Raw genomic sequence first — 19,512 nt, forward strand, 5'->3', positions numbered from 1 at the left:
ACTCTTTTCTGGCGTCTACAGGCTCATGCACACATGGTACCCTTACATACGCTTAATCATGTGCATCTATGGTTGCCAGGAATCATATTCTAGTGGATTGTTTTTCTTCTGGACTTACAAGTATCCTTTGATATTAACCTAAATTATTGAATTTTAATGTTTTACTATATAAATCTTTGACCTTATGAAAATAATGATTCCTACTTTGTGTGTGTGTGCATGTGTGTATCTGCATGTGTCTCTGTGTGACTGTGTACTTATTTGTATCTGCATGTGTGTGTCTGTTTCTGTATATATGTGTGCTCGTGTGTTGGTGCACGTGCAGACATGTGTGCTCACCATGGCATGTGGAGGTCAGAGAATGACTTTGTGGAGTCAGTTCTTCTTCCATATTTGTGTGGGTTCCAGGGGTCAAGCTGAGGTCGGCCAATCCCAGAGAGTGCCGTTAGCTCCTTTGCGTTTTACTCCACCACTGTTTTAGGATGATTTTGGTGCTACTTGTTGGTGATGCTGTTTTCTAAATGAAATTACCAGGACTCTTACAGATGAGGACGATTCTGAATGTGTGTTATTGAGTTTGATGAAGCATATAAAAATAGCCCAAATATTTTTAGAATATCACACAAATTAGTTGGGAATGTGCATGTTTTATTTGTTTTCATAAATGTACACTTGTCTTATTTTGCATGAGAAACAGCTAATCTCTGTTTTCTCCTTAGGTTTTGACATTTAAAGAAATAAATTGGCAGATGATTCGAATTGAGGCAGATGCTACCCAAAGTTCACATCTTGAAATTATGTGTGCTCCTGTTCGATTAATAACTAATCAGTCAAAAATCCGAGTCACCCTTAAAAGAAGAGTAAGTAAGATGGTCTTTTGGCTGCTGTGATAGCTGATAGAGTAAGCAGGAGAGTCAGGGGTGCTCTGACACTGTGTGCCCTGTTCAGACAGTGTTGGCAGGTGAAGGGGGATGCGGTGGCACCCGTCGCCTGTGCTTGTAGAAAGCTAGCGCAGATACAGCACTCTTGCTCTGGGAATAGGTGAGTGAATAGATTCTTTTAGATTCACATGTTTGCTGGATGTTTCCTGTGTTAGAGTCTCATGTCACAGGCTGGGAGTATAGCTTGTGGTAGGATGTTAGCTTAGCATCAGTCAGGCTCTGAGTTCAGTCCTCAGATGCAGCTAGGAAAAAAAAAAAGATGAAGAAGTTGAGGCAGAGAAAGAAGAAACTTCTCAACAGTGGTCTTTACTATCAGTAGCCAAAAGGTCAGTAAGTTTTTAAGATTTTTCTGGGGTTGGGGGCAGACGTCATGGTACACACCTTTAGCCACCACTTGCAAGGCAGAGTTCCAGTTCCAGTTACATAGAAAGGCCCTGTCTCAAACCAAAAAAGACTTTGCTGGCAACTTAGACAAATGAAGAAATCAGCGATAAGAGGATGAGGGCGTGAGAGTCCCCTGGGGCTGGGGATGAGACGAAGAGGAGGAGAGGATTCTTTTAGCATGCTCTGTGCTCGGTGTCGCTTGCTGCACAGCAACGTGCGGATCTGTGGTAAGCTCCGCTGAAGGAGGCTTTCTGTGAGTTGAACAGAGAGAGATTCCCTGAAATGGGACGTGTGGGTGAAATAGCCGTCAGGTATTTGATGAATTGTTAATTCCTCTTTCTCAGGTAGGATGAGTTCAGTTAATAGAAGTGATTATGATCTGTGACACTGGACATAGAAATGATATACATGTTATATAATCTGTACTTCAGAAACTTGTCAGTCTTTCTTGTAACATGATTTCTAGCTTTGAGAAATATTCTATTATGTAGGAACTCAATAAATATTTGTTACATTTTTATCCTTGTTTATCATTTATCTTGTGGAAGTGATACCCATGCCATTCTGTGTGTGAAGGTCAGAGGATGTTTTGGGGGTGTTTGGGGATAGTCCTTCCACTATGTGGGTCCTGAGGATTGATCTCAGGTCATCAGACTTGGTGGCAAGTGATTTTGCCTGCTGAGCCAGCTTGATGGCTTAAATACTTATTAAATAAAGGCAATATCCAAATTCACATTTAATCCAACCAAAACTTTATGCTTTTAAAAAAATGTAAATGTGTTATAAGTTCTGTTCTTGGATTAATTGTCTAAATCATTTTTCTTACAGTTAAAAGACTGCAATGTCATTGCAACAAAGTTAGTTCTAATCCTGGATGATTTGTTATGGGTTTTAACGGATTCCCAGTTGAAGGCTATGGTGCAATATGCAAAATCTCTTAGTGAAGCAATAGAGAAATCAACGGAGCAAAGGAAAAGCATGGCTCCTGAACCTACTCAGGTACGCTACAGATTCACAGCATAACGCCTGTGTGACTCCTTAACCAATTCAATGGGTGAGCTGCTGTTTTCTTTTTGTGATATTGTGACATTGAAATTATCTCCTTTATCTAAATCTGATGCAGGACAATGTTATCTGCAGTGTAGAGTGTTTGATGGCACTGTGCATAGAGGACATAGGAGTCTGTTGAGTCACTGCTTCATCAGCTGTACCTGTATCCTTGGGGCAGAGTCTCTCTCCCTGAGCTTGCAAATGGAATGGCAAGCAGCCCCAGTCATCCTGGCTCTATGTCTCACAGTGCTAGGGTGAGAGTTGGCAGCACCCCACTGTTTACATGAGGGCTGGGGACTTGAACTCAAGTCTTTGTGGTTGTACAGTCACTGTTTTTATGCACTGAGCCATCTTCTAGCCCAATAATGCCTTTTAGGAAGTTAAAAACCATCAAGGGAGCCGGGCATGGTGGCGCATGCCTTTAATCCCAGCACTCAGGAGGTAGAGGCAGGCAGATTTCTGAGTTCAAGGCCAGCCTGGTCTACAAAGTGAGCTCCAGGACACCCAGGGCTACACAGAGAAACCCTGTCTCAAAAAACAAAACAAAACAAAACAACAACAACAACAACAACAAAAAATCAAGGGAAATAGAAATCAGGCCTGGATATTTTAAGAGAAGGCACTGAAGGCTGACAGCACAGATAGCTGTCCGGAGACACTGATGTTGAAAGCAGAGCATCTGTTAGGATTTTCTGATGGCCAGTGGTGGGTGGACTGGGTATAAGAAATGTCAATTTATGTGAAGAAAACTAATTTTTCAGTTTTTCCCAGTGTTAAATTCTAATTACTAATACATAAACATCTTTGTAGAAGGGATGAAGAAAATTCCAGTGTGTAGTATCTTTGATTATTTTATTTAAAGTAGAAAAATTTCATAACTTGTAAAATTTTTGTAAGATATTATAAAATCAACCCTGCTTCAGAGGGAAGAAGCACACGAGGGCAGGCTGGAGACGTGAAAGGAGCATAGAGTCCTGCCTGAGTTGTAGGATTGGAGATGTTTTATAAGGACTGTCATAAGACCATGTCTTAAAAAGTGAGGCGCCAAGCTAGGGAGATGGCTCCATGGAAAAAGGACTTGCTGAGCCATTGTTGGGATCCAAGTTTGGACCCGCAGCACCCACGGAAGGCCAGATGTAATGTAATCGCCTCTAGTCCCACGTTTCTGTGGGAGACAAGGAGTGGGGCTCCTGGGCCAGTGTGCAGAGGCCTACACAGCACACCCCCCAACTCCGTTTCTGAGACTTGAATTTTACGGAAACTGAGTTCCACACCATATGTTCTCTCTATTTCTTCCGATGGCCTGAGAATGTGCTTGTTTTAGATGTTACACGAGTTCTCTGGTGCCAGTGCCATGATCACAATGATCCTACGTAAGAAATGAAAGGCACTCTTACCAATCTTCAGTCTGTGATGGACTTGTCCAGAAAGAACAAGTACTTCTGGGAACAAGACGGGAAATTTGAGCTACTTGCTGTCAGAAATGAATGATTCCCTTGACTAAGTGACAAATGACTTCCATTACTTTGTTTTGAATCCATTTGGAGGAGGAGCTAATATGTCTCAGGAGGAACTAGAAGGATTGGGTTATTGCAAGTAATATAATATGGTGAGCACATTATGAATCCTAGCATGTAACTTGGAGTTTAAAGTGCCAAACTCCATTTTAAAAATGAATTCCTCATATATTGAAACATCTCTGCATCCCTGGGATGAAGCCTACTTGATCATGGTGAATGATCATTTTGATATACTCTTGGATTCAGTTTGCGAGAATGTAAGTAAGGCAAGTCTTTCTTCCTTCCTTTCTTCTTTCTTTCTTTCTTTCTTTCTTTCTTTCTTTCTTTCTTTCTTTCTTTCTTTCTTTCTTTCCTGTTTGTGAAATAAATTTTTTTTTTAAGATTTTATTTATTATTATAAATAAGTACACTGTAGCTGTCTTTAGACACACCAGAAGAGGGCGTCAGGTTTCATTACAGATGGTTGTGAGCCACCATCTGGTTGCTGAGATTTGAACTGAGGACCTTCAGAAGAGCAGTCAGTGCTCTTAACTGCTGAGCCATCTCCCCAGTCCCTCCAGTTTCTTTCTGGAGGCACTCAGAGCTATGAGTTTTCCTCTTAGCACTGCTTTCATTGTGTTCCATAAGTTTGGGTATGTTGTACCTTCATTTTCATTAAATTCTAAAAAGTCTTTAATTTTTTTTTTCACTATTTCTTTCCTGACCAAGTTATCATTGAGTAGAGTTGTTCAGCTTCCACGTGTATGTGTGCTTTCTGTTGATTTTGTTGTTGAAGATCAGCTTTAGTCCATGGTGATGATGTGTGGGACTATTTCAATTTTCTTGTATCTGTTGAGGCTTGTTTTGTATTTGATTACGTGGTCAATTTTGGAGCAGATACCATGAGGTGCTGAGAAGAAGGTATATTCTTTTGTTTTAGGATGGGTTAGAGCAAGAGGGCAGGGCTAGTCCAGAAGTGTGTACATGGATTTTTGAAAATAGCTTGAAAGAAATATCAAGCCAGATTGGAAAGCAATACCTATGTCTTCCAAAAGTTACAGATAAGGACCTGAGGGTTTTAGAATGATAGTGTATTGTTTTGTTAGCCATCAAAAGAAATACAGAGGAGAAAGCAGCTTTGACTGAAGAGGCAAGGATAAAGAAAACTAGGAATGTAAGTATGTACAGATGTGTACTGAAATTTATTGGGCTTTTTGTACCAGCAGCTGAACTGGTACATGCTCATTGTCCATGAGTTTATTGCTGGAAACATCCAGGTTTGCTTGTCTGTGACATTCTGAGGAGCGAGTGGGCAGTGATAGTATGGTTTGAACTCTTTAGAGCTCTACAGTCACTTCATCTGCACAGCACGTCAAGACCCCACAGGCTGCCAATGCTCCCGACCTGAGCGATGCAATTGTGAAACTGTTCAATGACTTTGATGTGAAGGAAACCTCCCATCATCTAGTGATTTCCCACCTAGATCTACACATCTGTGATGATATCCATGCAAAAGAAAAAGGTAATCTCACACCAGACTATTTTGGCTTTTGTACAGATCAAGTATGAAACTATTGTTTATTACATGGAGTATATATTGTAGAATATGAAACATTACTTGAAATATTTTATTGATATGAAGTTTTATTTGGCACTTAGCCGGGCATGGTGGCGCATGCCTTTAATCCCAGCACTCGGGAGGCAGAGGCAGGCGGATTTCTGAGTTCGAGACCAGCCTGGTCTACAAAGTGAGTTCCAGGACAGCCAGGGCTATACAGAAAAACCCTGTCTCGAAAAACCAAAAAAAAAAAAAAAAAAAAAGTTAATACTTAATCGTTTTTTTTTTTAAAGATTTAATTATTTATTTAATGTATGTGAATACACTGTAGCTGTCTTCAGAACACTAGAAGAGGGCAGCAGATCTCATTACAGATGGCTGTGAGCCACCATGTGGTTGCTGGGAGTTGAACTCAGGACTTTTTGAAGAGCAGTCAGTGCTCTTAACTGCTGAGACATCTCCCAGCCCTAATACTTAATGTTAACTAACTGTTGGCTATCAATGCTAACAGTAAAATTAGGTTTAAAAAACTAAGATTGGCCAATGTGGTGGCACACATCTTTATTCCCAGCCCTGGAGAGGCAGAGGCAAGCAGAGGTCTAAATTCCAGGTCAGCCTGCTACAACTACATAATGAAACCCTGTCTGAAAACAACAAAGATTTAATACATGACATCCTTGAATAACTTACAATTATCTTCTGAAATTATCTATAAATGTCATCCTCTCCTTCATGAGTATTTACATGCCTTGAGCATTGTGATAACTACTATCATAAACCTAAATTCTATTGGTATTTTGCCTACAAATGTGTCTGTGCACTGGTGTGTGTGTGTGGTCCCTCTGAAAGCCAGAGGAGGATGTCAGATCCCATGGAACTAGAGTTATAGATGGTTGTGAGCTGCTGTGTGGGAACTGGGAATTGAACCCACCTGGAAGAGAATAGTAAGTGCTCCTAACCTCTGAGCCATCAATCCAGCCCTGAGTCCATGTTCTTTATCCACATAAAGACAACTGTGTCTTTGTCTTTAACATTGTGTCCCCTGCCCCTTCTTCCCAGCAGTTCATACGGAAGCAGATTCCTGTGAGTCCACGTCCCTTGTTTTTATCCTTACTAAGGAGACTTGGGTAACAGGGCAGGCAGAAAACCCAGGTCCTACACAGTGCTTGATGTTTCTGTTTGTCTGTTACAGTGTCAGTGGCCCACTGACTGGGAGAGTTCAGGCAAGCTTAACTCAGGGCCAGGGTTTAGAACCAAGCTGGAGATCTCCTTAAAATTGAGGTATTTGACCTGGGTTCTTCAGGCCTATACCAGAATATCCTTTGGATTTTACTGGTTTTAAAGCTAAGAAACTATTAAGGCCTGCGTACTTAGAATTATTCTAGTTATCAGACAAAGCAGAAGTGTAGAAGACATCATCCGGTAGAGTTTGGAGGGAGTAATTAATAGCAGCAATGACAGAGCCCAGAAAGTACTGAGCAAAAACCACTTGGCTTTAACATCACACTTTGTTACTGTGCTTTAAAGTCTGCAGCAGAAAATGACAACTATAAACCAAATGTCACAAAGTAGACAGAAAATGACCACAGATTCCTTTACAGACCCCAGATCTTCTCCTTGCTCTCTACCCCTGCCACGTTACTACTTCTGCTGTTGTGAAAGTCTAAATACTCTGAAACATTTATCAGTTTGCAGAAAACTTGTCTGTGGTAAAATCTAACCAAGACGTATCTATTACCTCACTTATTTTACCTGTTTGGCAGGTTTTGCTGTAGAATACTTTTTATTACTGAGCACTACTTCAGAAACTACTGAATATGCTATGTACATATCATATCACGTTCATATAACCAAAACAGAAAACATTTTGAGTTCTGAAACAACTCTGAACACATCGAGGTCAGAGGTCAGCGGTCAGCGGTCAGCGTCTGGGAGTCTTTCTACCCTGAGTCGGGGGTTGAGCTCTGGCCATCAGGCTGCATGGCAAGTGTTCTTACCTGCCCAGCCACCTACTTCACTGACTGCTTCAGAGGTGCAGATGAGAACAGGGAGCTTTGCCCCGTTGTAGTGATGGGTGGAAACTGGGCTAACAGATGACGTTGGCTTTGTATACTTGCTAGTGCTACTTGGACTCTGGTTTTCCTGATGCGTTTTTAATGGTAAATTCAGTGTTTCTAATACTGGCTTTGTGCTTCTCCTTCTTTTCTCTTCCCAGAGTCAAATAGACGCGTTAGTGGAGGTGCTATGCAACTCTCTTTCACACAGCTGACCATAGACTATTATCCTTATCATAAAGCAGGTGTGTATAATAATTTATTTAAAATATGCAAATCTCGCTTTTCAAATGACATAGCCAATTATTTTTTTTCAAATTTAATTGTTTGTATGTTTTAACTTATTAAAAAGAAAAGAGATCAAGATGTTATTATTTTTCTTCTGGCAGCTTTTATCAAGAGTATAGAATTGCCTTAGAAATATATTGAAGTGTAGATTATTAGAAACTGCAGCTGTTAGGAACTGACTGGTTTGGGTTAAGGTATCACTAAATGGTTGAGAATTTGAATTTGAATAGTGTGTTTGGGTTATGGGTTTGATCCACAGCATCTCTCTCTCTCTCTCCCCACCTCTCTCCCCCCTCTCCCCCCTCTCCCTCTCTCCCCCTCTCTCCCTCTTCCCCCCCCCCACACACATGAGTTGAGGGGGAGAAATAAATAAAATTATTTAAATAAATAATTAACACATTTTTGTTTGTTTTGTTTTGTGAGGAGGTTTCTCTGCAGTCCTGGCTGTCATGGAACTAGTTTTGTAGACCAGGCTATCCTCGAACTCACAGAGCATATGCCTGCCGAGTGCTGGGATTAAAGGCATCTGCTGTAACACCCAGCATAAGTACATTTTTTACAGATTATAACAATTTAGAATATAGTAACATTCATTTGTATTATTTTGTTATTTGTGACAAATCAAATCATTAGTCAATAGTTTGAATTTTTAAATGATATTGGAACTTTTTTCCACTTTTCTGTATTTTCTAAATTCATCAGTAAGATTTTATAGGCTCTTTAATCACCAAATATGTATATATTCTTTTCTCCCAAATATCCAAAACTATTAAAATAGGATGATTTATTTCCAAATTAATTTGACCATCATACCAATCTTTTAAATTTTGGTAGTATATTATTTTTTGTTTTGTAATTTACACAAATAAGAAAAAGAAAAAAAAAAAAGCCCAGGGGCTGGAGAGATGGCTCAGGGGTTAAGAGCACTGACTGCTCCTCCAGAGGTTCTGCGTGCAAATCCCAGCAACCACATGGTGGCTCACAACCATCTGTAATGGGTTCTGATGCCTTATTCTGGTGTGTCTGAAGACAGCTACAGTGTACTGTATATAATAAATAATCTTAAAGAAAAAAGAAAAAAAAAAAACAGAAAAGAAAAAAACCTCAAACTATTACAGGACTTTAAAAAGCAGCCCCAGTGTTGTGTTCAGGCTTTCCCTGTCAGTGCCTGCCATCTCTGTAGCAACACAGACAGATTTAGGAACTCCTTCCACTGCTTGTCTTGGTTTCTAATGAAGGGCTGTGTTTCTGGTCCTGTCCTCATGGGTAGGGTTTACAGAAGCTGTCAGCTGGATGCTGCGCTGTCACAGGCCTATAGTTCCAGCACAGTGGCGAGGCAGAAGGATAACAGCTGAGAAGCATCAGTCATACCAGGAAGCATTATCTCAAAGGTCTTCTAACTGTGGAGATTGTTTTTTGCTTTTTTTAAAAAGATTTATTCATTTATTATATGCAATAAGTACACTGTAGCTGTCTTCAGACACCCCAGAAGAGGGCATCAGATCTCATCACGGATGGTTGTGAACCACCATGTGTTTGCTGGGATTTGAACTCAGGACCTCTGGAAGAGCAGACCGTGCTTTTAACCGCTGAGCCATCTCTCCAGCCCAGAGATTGTTTTTATTTCAGAGGACAAGACTAGTCATAGAGCAGATTTTCTTAACTTTTGTGTGTACCTAAAACTTTTCTAAGTTGTTACAAAGAAACCTAATCTTGATTTTTGTTTTGTCCCCTCAAAATGTGTAACTATTTATGATTGATAATTGTATTGTGAAGTTTTGTTTTTTTCCTTAAATGTTTTGATAACCATCAGCTTATCAGCTTCATGTACTAGATTATGGCTAGTCACTTACGGAGTCTTTGGGAGGTTTTTTCCCTTGGTATTTTTCTAAGATGGTTAATAGTAGATGATTGACAGTTACTTGAGCATCTAATGAAACTTGCCCTATCCTTTGGCTTTGAGTTGAGCATCCTCTCCCCAAGTGTGGGCTCTAGACTCTGTGCTTTTGATGCTCTTTTCTTGTCTTGCTCTTGTTTTTTTTTTTTTTAAAGTATACATATACATGGTATAAATATATATGTACATATCATATATATATTTATACCATATATGTTTATATAAATATATATGTACAGATCATATATATGTTTATACCACATATGTTTATATAAATATATATGTACAGATCATATATATATTTATACCACATATGTTTATATAAATATATATGTACATATCATATATATATTTATACCACATATGTTTATATAAATATATATGTACATATCATATATATATTTATACCACATATGTTTATATAAATATATATGTACAGATCATATATATATATTTATACCACATATGTTTATATAAATATATATGTACATATCATATATATATTTATACCACATATGTTTATATAAATATATGTGTACATATCATATATATATATTTATACCACATATGTTTATATGACTTAAGCCTGGGATGGTGAGCTCTCCTGTAATCAAGGCCATGTCTCAAAAGAAAAGAAAGCTGACTCTTGAGAAAAGTGACTGTTTTATAAAAAGCATTGCTGTAACAGGATAGAAGTCATGCGTGCAGTAAAGGTCCTCGTATTCACTTTGCAGGAGATAGTTGCAGTCACTGGATGTATTTCAGTGATGCAACTAAAACAAAAAACGGATGGGCTAACGAGTTGTTACATGAATTCGAATGCAACGTGGAAATGCTTAAGCAGGCCATGAAGGACCATAATTTAGGTTCACCTCCTAAATCCCCGACACATGCCTCTCCCCAGCACACGCAAACAGGTATCTCACCTAATGACATGCCCCCGATATTCAAACGGGGTGCGTGGGGTGGGATGGGGGAGAGGAAGGGAGGGTGAGGATATATTTTTATAAATATTATTTCTAAGCATTATTTTAAAATTTTAATAGTTGTATAGGCACATTATTTTTAATAATGTGCATGTGTGTATGTTTATGTATGGGTTTGTGCACATGAGTGCAATGCCTGTGGAGTTAGGGAGGGCATGAGATCCCCTGGAATTGAAGTTGTAGGCAGCTCTGAGCTGCCTAACATGGGTACTGGGAACCAAACTGTAAGAGAACTATGGGCTTTTATGCTGAGTCATATGCTGAGTCAGCTCAACTATGCTGAGTCAGCTCTCTACTTTTAAGATTAATATAACTAATAATAGTGATAACCACTTAGAATATTTATATTCTTAAGTGGCTTGTTAATCTTTCACTTTAACATTCTGAGAGAGTGGCTTAAAATGTAATTAAAAATATGATTCTTGTTTTAAAAAAATCATTATAAAAGCCTGCATTCTTGTATCCATGTATATTACCTTGTTTGAGAAATTTAGCTTTCATCTGTTTCTAGTAGCTTTCTCTAAGCAGATTACCTATGAAAAGTAATTTCTTAATAAACTAAAAGGAGTTTTTGTTTCTCACAGAGAAAGACTCAACTCTGAAAGGGACTTCTAAAACACCTTCAGCATTACCTCAACCGTCAAAAGCTAAGCTCATGTCTAGCTCTGTTGTTGTTAGACTTGCAGATTTCAATATATATCAGGTATGTATTAAATCTTTTCATTGTATAAGCAACCCAGTTAACTAATACCACCATTTATCTTTAAAGATCTAGACTGATTTTATGAAACCTAATTATATGGGGTAGAAACTATCAGTTTGCTGATTTTTCTTACCTTGACTGACACAAGCTGAGTGGTGCTGGGGCTTCTTCACCATACAGTCTTGGGGTTACCTAAAACTACACTCAGCTTAGTGCTGCGCTTAGAGCCTCACAGGTCTCTCTGAAATCTGTTATGTTCATTTTGATTGTAAAGAAAAAGAATACAAAGTAGAATGTGTCGTAGAGACAATGCACAGGATGCAGTCTGGGAACCTAGAGAGCCCTTTAGGCTGTCAGTGTAGCTCAGTGGTAGAGCTTCCTTAGCATTCACAAGGCCCTGGGTTCCCTGGCACCTCAGTGCAGCTGTGTGCTGTGTACTTGGAGTGCTGCTGCCTTTGTGGCTGAACCATCCTGGAGTTGTCTGATGGCAGATGACCCATCGTTTTTCCCAACCTCTAACCACTAAGAGGATTATCCGGTGTCACCAGCTCAAACCACAGTCTTCTGGTTTTCGTAACTCTATCAGTCGACATTGTGAATAGGAAATTATGGTTTCTGGTTATCTCTAGGGAGCAGGAGCAAAGCCCAGAGCACTTGGAGACCAAATTTCTTAGAGCACAGTGGTGTGTGTGGAAGAAGCTGAAGCACCTTTCTTGCTGTGCTCAACCCTTGTAGATTAACTGCTGTGAACGGACGTCCCTGTGATGGGCTCTGCCTCACATGTCCTGTTTCACTCAGTCATACTGTGGTCATGCTTTATTCAGTCATCACGGTAATACACAACATAGCCTGATAGTTCCATCTTCAGGAACAATTTCTTATATTTGACCTGTCTTTAAAACTAAAAACATTTAGATTCCTATAATCATTTATACAGTGTTAGCATTTATTGTGGTCTTACTGAAAACTTTCATTTACGTACATGTAAAGCCCTGATTATTTTCTTATTGTACAATAGCTTTTTTTTTTTTAACAAATTGTTTATATAATGCAGCTCATTTACTTGCTGTTTGCTTTATTTTTCTTTGTGACAGACTGTCACGTAGCATAGGCTAGCCTTGAATCTCCTATGTAGCTGAGGCTAGCCTGAGCTGTGTTTACTCCTGCCTCTACCTCCGGTGAGCTGGGGTTATAGGCATGCACCACATACTTAGCTTTAAAGTAGACTTTAAATTGTAACATTTAAGGAAATCCATAGGGAAGTGGTGGAGGGCAGTTACTCATTCTTTCAAATTATTCTTCATAGAGTGCTGAAGAAACTCTTTATTAGAAACACTTGAAAAGCCACAAAAGTAAAAAATGACAGAAAGTAGTGATATTCTCATCATAATTTTAATAACTTTAACAATTAAAAATATGAATATGCTTTTGTTTATTAAGCTGACAATATTAAGAAGGATTTGTTCCTTTAATGTGCAGAGGGGTTTTAAATTATCCAATGTAAATTCCCTTAAATCTTTTTGTACAAGTAACCAGAAAACGATTATTTCAAGAAGAAACGTTATCAAAAGAAAAAATATTCTACTAATGCTTCATACAAGAAATAGATACATGTGGAGTCTGCACGATGGCTGAGCGGGTTAAGGTGTCTGTTTCTAAGCCTCAGTTTGATCCATGGGACCCACATGACAGAATGAGAGAACTGACTCTAGAAAGTGTCCTCTAACTGCCACATGTATGTGTACCATGGCTTGCACAGCTACACACACACACACACACACACACACACACACACACACACACAGAGGAATAATAATAGTAGAAAGGGAATATAGACATTTGTTGAACAAAGAGACAGTTAAAGCAATTTCTAACCCTACTAACTTACATTGATAAAGCTTCCCTAGTTGAGAAGTAGTGCACTCTTTTTGCTATAGTGGCTCTCAGGTGTGTAAGCCTTGTAGCTCTGCTTGACCTTGAACTTCCTTTTCTCCTGCCTCAATCTTTAAAATCCTGGATGGCAGGCCTGTGCCACCATGCCTGGGTTGTGCAGTAACCAGCTGGAGATTGAACTCAGAGGTCTGTATATGCTAAGTGAGCGCTCTGCCAACTGAGTTACATCCCCAGCCCAGTATGCATACATTACTCTAACTTAATTACAAATGAGCCATTTGACAAAAATAGCTTAAAATATATTTATATTTTATGTATACATCTAAATAAAACCAGGACCTTAAAAATAATAGTCTTCATGGAAAACAATTAAGAGATCAAATGACTTTGAGTGAACTATTTATATTATACTATGTTTTACATCAATTGTTTCTATAAAATTGACACAATTTTCCATTATAATTACTTTAAAATTACTATTTGTTGACATTAGATACATTCACAGTGTGTGACTGCCACCACCATCTCTCTGGCAGTTCTTTTCTGTATCACACACTCTACATCTCTTTCATATTAATAGAGAATTATAAAGTAGAGACTGAGAAACAGTCTGACTTTGATTCCAATCTGTGTCCTGACTCTACCACTTACTTATCTACACTAACTAAAAGTAGACACTTATTACTGTTTCCCTGCCATTTTAAAGACTCAAGATAGCAAGTTTACTGAAGTAGTGTAAAAGTTGAGTTTTTAGTTGATAAAGATCCAGTTGGCTATAGAGTTTTCTGAATGGCTCATGGATATTTCATTTTGGGTATTCTTTTTATACATTTATTTATATATTTAGTGTGTCACTGACACCCACACCCCTGCCCACAACACAGCATTTATGTAGAAGTCGGAGGACAGCTTGTAGGAGACAGTCTTCTTCATTCCCCATGTGACTTTCAGCGCTGAACTCAGGCCAGCAGGCCTGGCAGCAAGTACGTTTACCCACACGGCCCTCTTGCTGGCCCAGAGGTGATTGTAAGAGCTTGGAAGTGATGGCTATGTAGGTTGCAGAAATTCTTTGGCAAGTTTTTTTTTCGGTATTTAAGCAAACTTGTTTTCTCAGGTCTCTACAGCAGAACAATGTCGATCTTCCCCTAAAAGTATGATTTCCTGCAACAAAAAATCTCTGTATCTTCCACAAGAAATGTCAGCTATCTATATAGAATTCACAGAATATTACTATCCAGATGGGAAGGATTTTCCAAGTAAGAGAGTTCACTTTGTCATTGTTTGTTCAGTATTGGATTTTTTGATGAATATTTTAGGTATTATTAATTTATGTAGGAAAATGTTCTTTTCTTTTCTTTCTTTTTTTTTTTTTTTTTCCCAAGACAGGATTTCTCTGTGTAGCCCTGGCTGTCCTGGAACTCACTCTGTAGACCAGGCTGGCCTCGAACTCAGAAATCCGCCTGCCTCTGTTTCCCAAATGCTGGGATTAAAGGCAGGTGCCACCACTGCCCGGCCAGAAAGTGTACTCTTATCGCTGTGTTTATGACACCCATTTCCTATGCACACCTTTGTTCCTTACACTTGTGCACATTGTTAATAGTTGTTTGTACCTCCTTCTTCCTTCCACTGTGGCATCTTTGATGGCAGGAATCTTGTGGCATTTGTGATTGATTTTATATTTGCAGTTTATGCTTTTATCCTGCTTTTTTTGTGCTTACTAGCTATTTGTTAAATGAAGTATGAATGAATGTTATGTAGAGAGTGGTCATTTTCTTTTATAAAATTCCATTGGCAAAGTCAGATATATAAAAATCCATTTTATTAAAAATGGAATAATTGAAGCTTCTTTTAGCTATAAAGAATTTTTCTTGACTATTATAGGCTATTTTGGCTTCTTAAAGTTAAAATGATTGTACATTTGTTTCTTTGAATATTAAAATTATGCCCCTTTGTTTTATTTTATTTGAAATGAAGTCTTCCTTTATATTGTAATCTTCATATGTGCTCATGCATGCATATGTGTGTTTTTGTGTGTGTGCGCGTGTGCACACATGCAGGTCACAGATGTTAGTGTGAATGGAGGTCAGAGACCAACTTCAAGTTGACGTCATTCTTTTTTTTGTTTTTATTTTTTTTCCTTTGATTTAAGTTTTATTGCATTATGGTGAGAAAAAAAACATAATTGCAATTTATCTGAATTTGTTAACATTTAAAAACATATTTTGATTAAATAGACTTATATCACATTCTTACATTCTTCCTTCCCTTTTATACCCCAACTCCTCCCTGTGAGCCCCCCCAAAAACCTGTAATACCTTTCATTTTTTATCATATTCTTTAAAATTTGTAAAATATTGTAATAATAAAAATGAGTATTATAAAAGTTGTTTGATATAAAACAACAATCAATTGAATGGTCTTATGTAGATACTTGTCTACAGCAATACTGAAAATACATTTTCTCAATATAAATTTTAAACAACTCTAAATATATTAGCTTATGATATTTTAAAATAATATATCACTATTAGGTTTTTTTTAAATGATCATAAATAAGATAAAGTCTTCTGTTTGTTTGCTTTGTTTTTAGTAGTGCTTAAAATTTTGGCTCTTACTGTGGTACAGACACAAAATAAGAACAGTTTTTGGACATTGCTGTTCACTGTAATAAGGCTGTACTTGAATGTCCCTCACATCACTAATGGATTTTCTTTTAATCTTTTTTTTTTAAAAGATTTATTTACTATTTATATGTAAGTACACTGTAGCTGTTTTCAGACACACCAAAAGAGGACATCAGATCTCATTACACGTGGTTGTGAGCCACCATGTGGTTGTGGGATTTGAACTCAGGACCTTCGGAAGAGCAGTCAGTTCTCTTAACCACTGAGCCATCACACCAGCCCCCACCAAAGGATTTTACCTCCATAGTAGATAAGCTAAGAGTTAACAGTTCTGCTATGCTAAGGAATGAATTGTAAGCACGGTTTTTGGATACAGATTTCCTGCTATGGTCAAAGCTATTTGACTTGAGTGATTGTCATCATTCTCAGCCCACAGGGAACAGGGTACATTCATTTAAGAAATGATGTGTGTATTAAGATGGTCTACCCCTGAAGTCATTCATCAACTGTTTCAATGAAGAATGGTTCTGCTTGGAGGGTGGCACAGAAGTTAGGTGAGGGTAAGATTCTGGTTCATTGACTGTGATGATATTGAAAAGCATTCATCTCAGAATAAGAGTAACGTATAAAGTCCTCTTCTTCAAAATTGATACAATAATTATAAGTGTCAAGCAAAGTCTTCAGTCTCACTCTTTGCTGTTCTCTTACAAGCCACCACTCAAATTAATTGTCTACATTTCTTTTGGTTGTATAAATAATTTTGAAGTATGTAAGCTGCTCTGAAAACCATAGTATAGTGTAAAAACATCAAATAAACAATCCTACTAATAGAGGCTGAGATAGGAGAAGCATGATTTCAAGACCATTATGTGGTACACAGCAAGACACTGTCATGTACAAACAAGCAGAAAGTGTATATGGATTGTACAGTATTTCTCCCATTACCAAATTAGAGAGACCATGGGATGACAGCTGACAAATTTCTAATTCCTCATATTTTTGAATTTCAATAGATAAGGGTATGTTGGTAATATTAATTTTCATATTAATAGATATTAAGGAAAAGTAATTGTTACTTCCTGTTAATTTTCTTGTTAGAGGTGGAATTATGTTTGTGTGGGTTTGTGGAAAGATGATTTTCTTGCTTCTTCTAGGGTGTAGTTTCACTCCTTGTGTTGGTGTTTCCCATCTATTATCCTCCGTAGGGCTAGATTGGTGGAAAGATATTGTGTAAATTTGGTTTTGTCATGGAATATCTTGTTTTCTCTGTCTATGGTGATTGAGAGTTTGGCTGGGTATAGTAGCCCGGGTTGTCATTTGTGTTCTCTTAGGGTCTGTATGACATCTGCCCAGGATCTTCTGGCTTTCACAGTTTCTGGTGAGAAGTCTGCTGTAATTCTGATAGGCCCGCCTTTATATGTTACTTGACCTTTTTCCGTTACTGCTTTTAAAATTCTTCCTTTGTCTAGTGCATTTGGTGTTTTGATTATTATGTGACAGGAGTAATTTCTTTTCTGGTTGAGTCTATTTGGAGTTCTGTAGGCTTCTTATATGTTCATGGGCATCTCTTTCTTTAGGTTAGGGAAGTTTTCTTCTATAATTTTGTTGAAGATATTTACTGGCCCTCTAAGTTGGAAATCTTCACTCTCTTCTATAACTATTATCCTTAGGTTTGGTCTTCTCATTGTGTCCTGGATTTCCTGGATGTTTTAGGTTAGGAGTTTTTTGCTTTTCACATTTTCTTTCACTGCTGTGTCAGTGTATTTATGGTATCTTCTGCACCTGAGATTTTCTCTTCTATCTCTTGTATTCTGTTGGTGATGCTTGCATCTATGACTCCTGATCTCTTTCCTAGGTTTTCTATCTCCAGGGTTGTCTCCCTTTGTGATTTCTTTATTGTTTCTAGTTCCAGTTTTAGATCCTGGATGGTTTTGTTCCTTTCCTTCGCCTGTTTGATTCTTTTCCTATAACTCTTTAAGGGATTTTTGTGTTTCCTCTTTAAGGACTTCTAGCTCTTTACCTATGTTCTCCTGTATTTCTTTAAGGAAATTATTTATGTCCTTCTTAATGTTCGCTATCATCATCATGAGAAGTGATTTTAGGTCTGAATCTTGCTTTTTGTGTGTTGGGGTATCCAGAACTTGCTATGGTGGGATAATTGGGTTCTGATGCCAAGTAATGTTGGTTTCTGTTGCTTATGTTCTTATGCTTGCCTCCCACCATCTGGTTATCTCTAGTGCTACCTGCCCTGGCTATGTCTGACTGGAGCCTGTCCTTCCTGTGATCTTGGTTGTGTCAGAACTCCTCAGAGTCAAGCTTTTTCTCTGATCCTATGATTCTGGGATCCTGTGATCCTGAGATCCTGGGTGTGTTCCAGCTCCTGGGAGTCAAGCTGCCTTTGGGACCTTGAGATCCTGGTGAGATCAAGATCCTGGGATCCTGGGATCCTCTGATCCTGGGCATGTTAGAGAGCCTGGGAGTGGAGCTGCCTCTGGGTGTTGTGGGGCTGGCTGCAGAGTTTGTGCCCTAGGTCTGCTCAGGGCGCCGACCCAGACAGACCAGAAGGAACTTGTGCCACTGGTCTGGCAGAGTTCATTCATGCCTGGGGCCCACCTGTCCCACTTACTCCTGGTGTTGGGGACAGATATTGTGTCCTCCTCACCTCTTATCCTGGGCATGTTGGAGCGCCTGGGAGTAGAGCTGCCTCTGGGTATTAATGGGGCTATCTGTAGAGTTTGTGTCCCCTCTGAAGTCATTCTTTTTTTTCTTTTTCTTTTTTTTCTTTTTTTTTTTTTTTGGTTTTTTGAGACAGGGTTTGTCTGTATTGCCCTGACTGTCCTGGAACTCACTCTGTAGACCAGGCTGGCCTCGAACTCAGAAATCCACCTGTCTCTGCCTCCCAAGCCCTGGGATTAAAGGCGTCCACCACCATGCCCAGCTCCAATGTCATTCTTTATGAACTGTCCACTTTGAGTGTTTTGTTTGTCTGTCTGCTTTGTTTTTGCTTTGGCCTTTTTTAGATAGGGTCTTACTATTTAGTCTGGCCTATCCTGGTACTCTTACTTTGTAGACCAGTCTAGCCTGACACTTTCTGTGTAGACCAAGCTGGCCTTGAACTCTGAGATCTACCTATCTCTGTTGCCTAAATGCTGTGACTAAGGGCATGTGCCACCATGCTTGACAGTTTGTTTTTTGAGACAAGATGTTTCCAGCTTACTAAGTATGTTACGCAGGCTGGCTGACTGGTCTATCGCAGGGAATCCTGCCTCTGTCTACCTCCCTATTCTGGGATTATAGGTGGCATACCTAGCTTTTGTTACAGAATTCTAAGAACTCAAGTCTTCATGTTTGCAAGACTTTGCCTGTTTTCTTTAATGCTGATTTACTTATTTAAAAATAATAATTTTATATATATGAATGTTTTGTCTGCATGTATGTCTGTGCCCCACCTGCATATAGTATGCAGTGAAGCCAGAAGAGGGTATCAGATGCCCTGGAACTGGAGTTACAGATGGTTGTGAGCTGTCACATGGGGACTTGGAGTCAAGTCCAGGTCCTCTGAAAGAGCAGCTCACTCATCTCCGTAGCCCATTTGACATAGTAAGCTTTTTTGCTTTTATGAATGGAATGAAGAG

The 19,512-nt window shown here is 38.7% G+C and overlaps 1 protein-coding gene across 4 annotated transcripts in view; it reads left to right on the forward strand.

The window, feature by feature from the left end:
• The window catches only part of Bltp3b (bridge-like lipid transfer protein family member 3B), a 76,583-nt gene that overhangs the window by 38,374 nt on the left and 18,697 nt on the right, over positions 1-19,512 (forward strand). For all 4 annotated transcript variants that reach the window (XR_015048449.1, XM_029482446.2, XM_029482445.2 and 1 more), the window contains 7 exons: positions 720-860; positions 2,154-2,324; positions 5,216-5,396; positions 7,648-7,731; positions 10,406-10,588; positions 11,242-11,360; positions 14,368-14,509. Coding sequence is in view for 3 of the 4 variants with exons in the window: in XM_029482446.2 (XP_029338306.1) it covers positions 720-860; positions 2,154-2,324; positions 5,216-5,396; positions 7,648-7,731; positions 10,406-10,588; positions 11,242-11,360; positions 14,368-14,509 (1,021 nt within the window). In the remaining variant the exon portion in view is untranslated. The remainder of the gene's footprint in view (positions 1-719; positions 861-2,153; positions 2,325-5,215; positions 5,397-7,647; positions 7,732-10,405; positions 10,589-11,241; positions 11,361-14,367; positions 14,510-19,512) is intronic.

The sequence above is a fragment of the Mus caroli genome, unplaced genomic scaffold (assembly GCF_978045245.1).
Source record: "Mus caroli unplaced genomic scaffold, Mus_caroli_1 scaffold_9, whole genome shotgun sequence".
Taxonomy (NCBI): Eukaryota; Metazoa; Chordata; class Mammalia; order Rodentia; family Muridae; genus Mus; species Mus caroli.